General features: G+C 48.2%; 1 protein-coding gene across 2 annotated transcripts in view; it reads left to right on the top strand.

Annotated features, from left to right (window-relative positions):
* The first annotated feature begins 6,228 nt into the window (after positions 1-6,228).
* Positions 6,229-9,643, top strand: part of ASAH1 (N-acylsphingosine amidohydrolase 1) — a 33,149-nt gene continuing 29,734 nt past the window's right edge. For both annotated transcript variants that reach the window (XM_023757157.1, XM_006092640.3), the window contains exon 1: positions 6,229-6,365. In XM_023757157.1, coding sequence (XP_023612925.1) covers positions 6,288-6,365 — 78 coding nt within the window. In that variant the 5' untranslated portion in view covers positions 6,229-6,287. The remainder of the gene's footprint in view (positions 6,366-9,643) is intronic.

The following is a 9,643-nucleotide window of genomic DNA, read 5'->3' as shown; positions in this document are numbered from 1 at the left end:
AGCGCCCCAACCCCCTGATTGGCCTGCTCTGTGCGTGACAGGGGGTGGCGCTGCAACCTCCCCATCGACCCTGCCTTGAGTGTGACAGGGGGCGGTGCCTAACCCCCCAATCGGCCCTACCCTGAGCGTGACTGAAGGTGGCATCGCAACCTCCCGATCCGCCCTGCTCTGTGCATGACAGGGGGCAGCGCCCCAACTCCCTAATCGGCCCTGCTCTGAGCCCGACCAGGGGCTGCACCTAGGGATTGGGCCTGCCCTCTGCCATCCGGGAGCAGGCCTACAGCGGCAGGTCGTTATCTCCCGAGGGGTCCCAGACTGCGAGAGGGCACAGGACAGGTTGAGGAACTCCCTTCTCCCCCACAGTGCACCAATTTATGGGCACCAGACCTCTAGGAAATATATATATCTATGGACGGTTTCTCCGCCCAAAAATCCATACAGGGGCTCGGCCCTCACAGTCCTGCAGCCCCAGCTTCGTCTGGAAGGTCGTCCGGACGGCGTTCGCTGTTTGTTCTAAGTAACATATTAGCTCTTTATTATATAGGATATGTCTGAATTGTGGTCAGCCTCTATATATATAATTTTCTTTTTCAGTTGTAAAGCCCCTGAGATCAGGAATCCATATTTTATCGCATGTGTATCTTTCATAGCACCTAGTGATCTGCTTGGTCCTTTTAGTTGGTCATACAGCACTTGACATACATACACTGTTACTATATTTGCTATTGCTGACTTTTGTTGTCATTTCAGGGTGATAATTCCTCTCCTTACCATTCCAAGTTGGGAAACAATTGAGAAATAGACACAGGCATCAGATGGGGATCAACCACAGCTTTACTGCCGATTACACTGAAATAAAGAAAACAGCTCTGACCTGAGACCAAGAAGGGAAGCCCACTCTTTCTCCTCTGGAATGACCTCAGAGGCTCAGTCACTTGACAAATGCAAACTGCCTGCCAAGGGCACAGCCAGTTTCAAACATGAAAGGGATCCCCGAGGGCAGGAGAGGAGGGGCTGGGGAGCAGCAGACGCAAGACCTTACAAGGGCTCCGTTCTTTGTCTACCTTCTCTCCAGTCTCCCAGTGCCAGCCCTCCATGATGCTCTAGTCTTTGCAGCCATGCCGTTACCATGGTGTTTGACAAGTTTGTTGGAGAGCTGCCGATTTTGGAAGATGTGGTCAAAGTTAGCAGCTACTCCCCCTGCCACGCTGGTCACCCAGGGCTGCTGTACTGAGCTTACCACTGTGGGCTGGCAGGTCTCAATGACAGAGCCAGAGAGGCCTGGCCACAGGGACCCTTCCCACCACTTAGCATTTAGGTAAGTCACTCCTCCCTAGGGAGACAAGAATTGAGGGAACTGGAGAGAAAGGTGGACGTTTTCTCCCCCAAACATCTGACAGTAGATCCAGGTTTTGTGAGTCCTTAAGCTTATACAATTGAGATGGTCTTCTTTAACAAAAAAAATTACAAGCGCAAAATTAGGTAGAAGGCTAGGAAGAGGCCAGAGCAAGGAAGGTCCTGAAACTGAAGTGGTACAGCTTTACAATAAATTCTCCTCTGCTTCTGAGAAGGTAGAAATACCTATTCTAGTGAGCACGTCTGTGAGGATACTCTCAGATACAATAATGCCACCTGCAATCAAACCAAATTGACCTGGATGAAATGATAAAGAAGAATGATGGCCCACGTTCATGCAGAGTCCAGCTGTTGGACAGGCTCCGTGAATGGTTGAACTAGCAGCTTAACAATGTCTTGACCCAGTTTCTTCCCATCTCTCTTCTGTGCTGCCCACAGTATCTATTCATCCTCAGGGGCCGCCCTACAAGTTAACAACATGAATGCCAGCAGCAATGGGAACTACCAGCTTTCTTTCCTGTTAGAAGAGAAAGGACAAGTGCCTCAATCACAGGACAAAAGCCCTGAGTTCCACACCATGGCCTGCTGGATTCAAGAGTCCCAGTGGCTAAGGTTGAAGTTAAGTACTGGGGCAACAGAGCTAGGAGAACCTTAAAGGTCAGGCCAGGCAAGGCCCACCTACATAATGGAGGAGTGGAACTGAGGTTGGTGAAGCATCCACAACATTAAACTAGAGATTAGAGTAAGGAATAATAAGCTAAATGTATTGAAAGTTCTCCAGCCCAGCCAGTGTGGCTCAGTGATTGAGTGTCAACCTATGAACCAGGAGGTCAGGGTTCGATTCCTGGTCAGGGCATGTGCCAAAGTCAAGGGCTCGATCCCCAGTGTGGAGCATGATTCTCTCACATCATTGATATTTCTATCTCTCTCCCTCTCCCCTCCTCTCTGAAATCAATAAAAATATATTTTGTAAAAAAGAGTTTTTCAGATGTCCTTTGATTTACACCCCCGCCCCGCCCCAAATCTTCATTTTCCTCTTCCATAAGCCTGATTGCCAGGAGGGCAGGGGTCGTTTGTTCACTAGTTTACCCAGCATATAGAGTAAGTGCTCAAAATTTATTGAGAGGATACATGAATTTACCACAAACTTATGAGAAACAACTTGTTGGAGCGTTAAATAGGTAACTGTAATGGTTTATGTAAAAATGAAAGTATGCAGGAATATAAAGTCATCAACTAAAAGGTTTAGAGATGATTGGATTTGAGTTGACTGGATAAGTCAGGTCAGAAACCTATGTCTTATTGAAGAAAGTGGAAAGAGTATGATAAATGGCTCTTCAAACTCAAACTTGGTTCAAGTATCAGAGACTCAATCCGACATCAAAAATGTTTCACAAAGAAACAGAAAGATAAGTTAAGCTCTAGACAGTTTGGCTCAGTGGATAGAGTGTCGGCCTGCGGACTGAAGGGTCCTGGGTTCAATTCGGGTCAAGGGTACATGCCTGGGTTGCCCACTCACTCCCCAGTAGGGGGTGTGCAGAAGGCAGCCAAATCAATGATTCTCTCTCATCATTGATGTCTCTCTCCCTTCCTCTCTGAAATCAATATATATATATATATATATATATATATATATATATATATATATATATAGTGTGTGTGTGTGTGTGTATAATGTTAAAAATGATGGATAATTAAGCTAACTATTTTATTTTGCCATTATATGGGGAGGACAATTAGATTAAATGTGAGCACTAAATTAGTAGGTGTGTAATGGAATACCTTGAGCTGAAGGTAATGATTTAACATATTTTTCTATGGAAAAGTAAAGCTGAAAACAAGTACTCTTTCTTAGCGTGATAAAGCTACTGGAGAGAAAGAATTGTGTGATAATTTTGCATGACCTCTGATTTTCCCATTTTTTACATCTTTTATTTTCCTGAAAAGATGGACAAAAATCTAAGCTTTGAAACGCAAGAGTACATTTTAAATATACTAAGCCTTTTTCTTTAAACAAAAGTACTGATTGGCAATTACTCTGGTAAATGTTTATATTTAGAACTATGTTTCTTGATCTAGAATGCATTTTTTTAATATTCAGTTTTATAAATCAAGTCATACCTGTTCTGGTTAATGTGATGCTATTATGTGTGATAGATTTCATTTAGGGTGGGGTAGTTAGATTGCAATGATTTTAAATCAAGGCTCCAGCTCAGGAACCTAGGAATGTTAGTAGGAGATTAGAGAAGGTCCACAGCAGGCCAAGCACTTCAGCTATTCTGATAAACAATTTGATTACTGATGCTGACTCTTGCACAGTAAGCAGGTCACCCAAACCTTATACTTGATGCTTGCTGTGAAGGTAGTATTTGAACCACCCTTCCCGTGGACACAGTCATTCATTTGTCCATTTAAATACCATTTTATATTAATATGTCAGTATACCTCCAACCATGGCAGGGTTTCCTATGGCCACACGCCTTGCCTTGGCTTTCTGTGCATTTCTAGTACTGAAGAATTGGTTAGGTTAAAAAATAAACAAAAAAAGGATGTATTGTAAGAAGAAATAATGCACAGAATGGTATAATTTTAGGCAAGTAGAATAACTTCTTAATTTGTCTGAAAATAGAATAAGTAGCATATAAAAGGCCTTTGAAAGTTAAATGCAAAATTATATGAAAATTGTGCCTAAGAATATTATGACAAAATAGGGTTTCTGCATAAGGAATCTGATTTTGCCACCAATTAACAACCTCTCATAGGAAAAAAAAAATGTTTGAAGTGCCCTCAGTAGTATTTAAGGTGAACGATCTTTAATCCAAATAGCTACTTATATACTAAAAGACAGGAGTTCTCTAGGTCCAACAGAATTCGACCTATTTACACATTACCCATTTGCCCAGAGTGAAGTCAGGGCTTTTACAATGGCTCCTAATGGCCCATATGATCTGCCCTACCCGACTTCCCTCTCGGACTTGTCCCTTCTTCCTTCTGCCCCACTCACGCTGATGTACTGCATTAGCAGGACACGCCAGGCACATTCTCACATGTAAGCCTTCGCCCCAGCTGCTTCCTCTGCCTGGAATCCTCCTCCCTGGGCATCCCCAAGGCCACCTCCTTCAAATCTCTGCTCAAACATCACTTTCGCAACAATGCCCACACCGCCCATCTTTTTAACATTGTGCCTCTCCCTGTTCTTGATCCCCTTCCTTTGCATTTACTAGGTGACATTTATTGCCTTCTAGCATCCTATATCAGTTTTCTTACTGATGATGCTTATTGTCTACTTCTCTTCTAAACTGAAAACCTCATGAGGGAAGAACTGTCTTTTTTGTTCCCTGCTTGGCACACTGTACGTCGACAGTAAACATTTTTTGAATTCGTGAGCGTGTCAATGATCTGCTTGCTTAATGTTGAATCAGGAACTCATTTTAATCATGTGTTATATTTCAAAAGTCAAACTTCCTCCTCAAAGAGAAAGACTCATGTACAGAAAAAAAAAAAGCCTAGAAAAAACGCACACATACCCCAAAACATCAAGTTCTCATTTCCAACAAAAGGATTGTTTTTCTAAGGAAGTAATACAAAATGGGTAAAATTGCAATTTCACACACACACACACACACACACACACACACACACACACAAATGTATGAAGATGTTAGTGACAGTATTCTGGGTTTTATAGGAACGAAAAATGCTAGTTGAAACGTCAGAGACTCAGTGAGAAGGCGAGGATTTCCTGCTGGACTTTTAAGTAACGCATCCTGCCAGGGTGACCGGAGGCACGAATGCCACGCACATACACCTGTCACCTGCTGCTTTTCCGGGCTGCCGACCCTCCTGCAGGTGAGCTCAGTCCTGCCAACCTGCAGCCCTTCACTTAGGGGCGAGCACACAGCCGCGGAGGCTGCACACATCCAGGGGGAGGGTTCACCCCGCCGGAGTCTAAGTTCCAGTGGTTCTCAACCTTCCTAATGCCGCGACCCTTTAATACAGTTCCTCATGTTGTGGGGACCCCCAATTTCATTGTTACAAATTGAACATAAAGTATACTGATTAATCACAAAAACAATATCTATTTATATATGTTTTCCGATGGTCTTAGGCGACCCCTGTGAAAGGGTCGTTTGACCCCCAAAGGGGTCGCGACCCACAGGTTGAGAACCGCTGGCGAAGTCACCGAAGCCTCCATTCTGTGCCCGTCATCTGCTGCGAAAGCCTAAGTGGGTAATTCGCAGCGTGGGGTCTCCATGGGGCGCCCCCTCCCGGCCCCAGGCACCCGAGCCCGTCCAGCGGCCCAGGGTCGGGATGAATAACCTCACTCACTTCGGGCAAAGGTCGGTCGGGGGCGCGCGTTGGGCCGCATTCTCCGATCTTTGTGAGTTGGGTCCGTTTCGTGGGAATTTGGCAGCGCGCGGCCCGAGCGCAGCCCTCACCCCGGGCCATGTGGGGATGCTGCACAGGTGGCACCGGGCCCGAGGGGAGCGTGACCTCCCGCCTCCTGCCACCTGCGGCCGGGACCCGGGGAGGCCCCCGCTCCCCAGGCTTCGAAGTCCGCGCGGGGAGCCGCGGAGCAGGATCCCGCCCGGGAGCCACCCCGTCGGGGCGGGGCTGCGGATCGGCCCAACCACTGCCCGCGGGAGGGGGGTCCGACCACAGCACGGCCTTACCGCCCGCCCTGCCAACCATCCTGGGGGTCCCTCCTCCTCCACGCCGGGACGGGAGGTGACCCTGCCCCTGCCGCCCTTCCCGCGACACGGAAGAGCGCCCTCCCGCCCTCCTGCCCCGTCTCCTCCGCGCCCGCCCCCCCCCGCCGCGGTGGTACGTCCCGGGCGCGGGTCACGTGGCGGAGGGCGCGGTCCGCCCCGGCCCTGGAGGTGCCTCTCGCGGCCTCTGCGCGGTTCGGAGCGGCGTCGGCGGCTGGAACGATGCTGGGCCGGAGTCGCCTGAGCGCCGGCTTCCTGGCCGTGGCCGCGGCCGTGGCCCTGGCGCAGCACGCGCCGCCGGTGGGTGAGCTCGAGGGTCGCAGGTGCGGGCGTGCGGGAGGCGGGCGTGGGGACACCTGGTCCCCGCTGCATCTGGACAGGCGTCGGCGGTTTCCTGCGCGGGGGGCACAGGGTGCAGATGGAGGGGCCCCGCTGTTAGCAGCACACCTGCCAGGGAGCTCCCTGGGGCTCAGAACGGAGGCTGTGATTTACACCCCCATTTCAGGGGGTGCCCTCGTGCCCCCCGTTCCGGACGCGCGCATTCTGAACCGCTGAGAAGCTGAAGAAAGGAATACTTCAAGGCGAACTGTTGGCATGGCTCACTGTGGCCGAGAGCCGCCCAGCCTGGATGACTCGAGCTATTCCCGGCCCATGACCCGGGGCTCGGGCCGGGGCGCCGAGATCACATGAAACCCCCCAGGTGCATCTGGGAATGCCGTGCCCGTGCAGACGAGGAGGAAGCGGCCGGGAGGTTATGTCTAGCCAGAGTCACACTTTTGTTTACTGAAGCGCCTAGACGCGGCCTCCTGACACCCGGGCTGCTGCGCTTTCATCATTCTCCCCTTTAAAAGCCACGAGACCGCATTTTTCCTTGCCAGTTGATCAGATAAGTGGGACTTGACCTGAGCCTGGAGGAGGATCTAGAACAGCTTAGGGAGGATGCTGACAAGTGGGAGCAAGATGTGTACTCTCTGGCTCTTTTGCTAGTATTTCTCCAAGGAGAGAAGCTTTATGAATAAAATCATGGTGGGATTAATATTCAGCCATTGAAAGCTGTTATCGTGCCCGGCTGCCCTGGCTCAGGGGTTGAGCATCCGTCTGTGAACCAGGAGGTCAGGGCACAGGCCCGGGTTGTGGGCTCGATCCCCAGTGTGGGGCGTGCAGGAGGCAGCCGTTCAGTGATTCTTGCTCATCATTGATGTTTCTCTCTCTCTCTCCCTCTCTCTCTGAAATCGATAAAAAAAAATAAATGTTTAAAAAGGTTATCGTGTTAAGCAAGTAAAAGCAGAGTACGAAGGAGTCTGTACAATGATTTCAGTAACAGAAGGATGCACGGTATATGCATGTGGACAAGGATTGGAAGAGTATAAGGAAAAATAAAATGAGTGTGTTTAGCGTGGGTAGGGAATTGCTTTGAAGTGGTTGGAATCGGGATGTTTAAAGAAATTATTACTTTGATACCATCCATGCCCTTCAGCCAAACTCCCCAGGAAACGCAACTGGTAGTTCAGCAAATTATTACTCTTTGTGGGCATGGGTAAGCGAGGGGGGGCGGAGGCTCGCAGGAACGGCGTTAGAAAGAACCTGTTTCATAATTGAGAGTTCGGTTGTGTGATCTGGAGGTGCAGCTAAGGAATCGGGGGTTTGCTGTACATTGAATGCTTTTAGAAAGTGGGGCAATTCCCTGATTGGGTAAAGAAGACACAGTCATTCATTTAGCAAGAGAAGGGGGTGTTTGGTATTTTGTGGGTTGCATAGCACCCTTGTTGTCGTCCGTGCTGACACAGAGTCATGAGTGGCCTTGCTTTGCCGGGTTTTATGCTGCCTCACTGGGGTAGGAATTCTGGGAGGTTGGTTAGATCCAAAAAGGGGAACAGAAGTGGCCTGGCCGTGGGTGTCCGACCAGCATGTGATCACACTGAGGTCTGGTTGTGAACCTCAGAGAAGTTTCAGCTGTCGGGCTGCTTTTTTCCTTTTTTCCCAATACTTTACTTTTTTAGGCAAAGGTATTTTAAAGGCTGTTTTTAAAACAAGAAGAACCAGCTGATTCCATGACTTTAATAGTTCTTACCTAGAATAGTGGTTGTCAGAATCTAGCCCAGCTACTGAGGTCAGTTTGGGAAGCTGCTTTCCTAAGTCTTTAATGAAATGAGGAGGAGAGCATGAAACTAAAATTATTAAGTCAGAATGTTGGCTTTTATTCTGATTTTACAGCCTTCTAATTTTTGTTGTTAAGGTGTTCTTTCTTTTATGTGTGTGCGTTTTTGTTTTAACATCTCCTCCTGGGAGAATAAAAATTTGGACTCCCGTGTGCTGGGCCCCTCTTAATTTTGTTACTGATCTGGAAAATTCTGGGAGTTATTGGCTGAAAGGATCTTTGGAACCTCACAGAAGTTTAGTGACCTGGATCTCTGACAAGAGTAAGCAGTTTTTTCACTTGGAATCATTTTACATGATACAGTGTATAGCCACATAGGTACAAAAGCTATTTCAAAACTACTCCTGATTAATGTGAATAATGAGGGCCCGCTTTAAATTACAAACAAAAAACCATTTGATTCGGAATGCCTGTGGGCTTTGTTCCTTCTTGTTTGAGGCTTTCAGAATATAGCATATTTTAAGGTCTTCCTGAGCCATTCCTTACTGTTGATTCTAGAAGGAGACCTATTAAGGATGGTGGTAACGAGAGTGCTGCAAAAAGTCTGGAGAGGGAGAGGGAGGCAGAGTCATCAGGCTCTTAAACCTTGTTAAAGATTTGTTTTTATTGATTTCAGAGAGGAAGGGAGAGGGAGAGAAAGATAGAAACATCAATGAGGAGAGAGAATCATGATCGGCTGCCTCCTGCACCCCCCACACTGGGGATAGAGCCTGCAATCCGGGCATGTGCCCTGACCGGGAATCGAACCGTGACCTCCTGGTTCATAGGTCAATGCTCAACCATTGAGCCATGCTGGCCGGGCAAGGATTTTGGATTGTATCCTAAAAACAAGGAAGCCATGGATAGTTTTAAACAAGATATGACAAGATAACATTTTCACTTTAAAAAGATCACTTTGGATTGAAAGGGAGCCAGGGTGGATGTGAGGAGACTAGTCCAGGGGAGAAAAATGGGGTGACCTTCAGGAGGGAAGCGCCAGTGGAGAAGGAGGGAAGAGGGTGGTGCTAGAGAAAATTAGGAGTAGAGCAAGCAGAATGAAGGGTTGGATGGGGATGAGGGGCAGGCACCTTTCTGAGTGCTCAGCGGGGTGAGTGGTGGCATCCCAGGGAACATGGGGAGGGAAATGTTGGGGGGTGGAAGAGTGAAGATCATTTTCATTCTGGTTATGTCAAATTTCCAGCCCGAGTACGGAGCTCCCCAACAGGCCTTTGGGACTGGAGCTCAGGAGAGAGATTTGGGAGTTAGAGGCGTATTGCTTGAAGCCATTGGAGCAGGTGAACATGGAGTAGGTGGAGGGTATAGAAAGAGAAGAAAAGACGAGGCCTAGCAGGTATGAGGTGGTACGTCATTGTGTAAGTGCTGGTGAGGATGTGGAGAAGAGGGAACCCTCATGCACTGATGGTGGGGATGCAGACTAGTA

This window comes from Myotis lucifugus, unplaced genomic scaffold, assembly GCF_000147115.1.
Source record: "Myotis lucifugus unplaced genomic scaffold, Myoluc2.0 scaffold_102, whole genome shotgun sequence".
Classification (NCBI taxonomy): domain Eukaryota; kingdom Metazoa; phylum Chordata; class Mammalia; order Chiroptera; family Vespertilionidae; genus Myotis; species Myotis lucifugus.
Note: the sequence above shows the minus strand (reverse complement) of the source record. Positions and strands in the feature narration are given on the sequence as shown.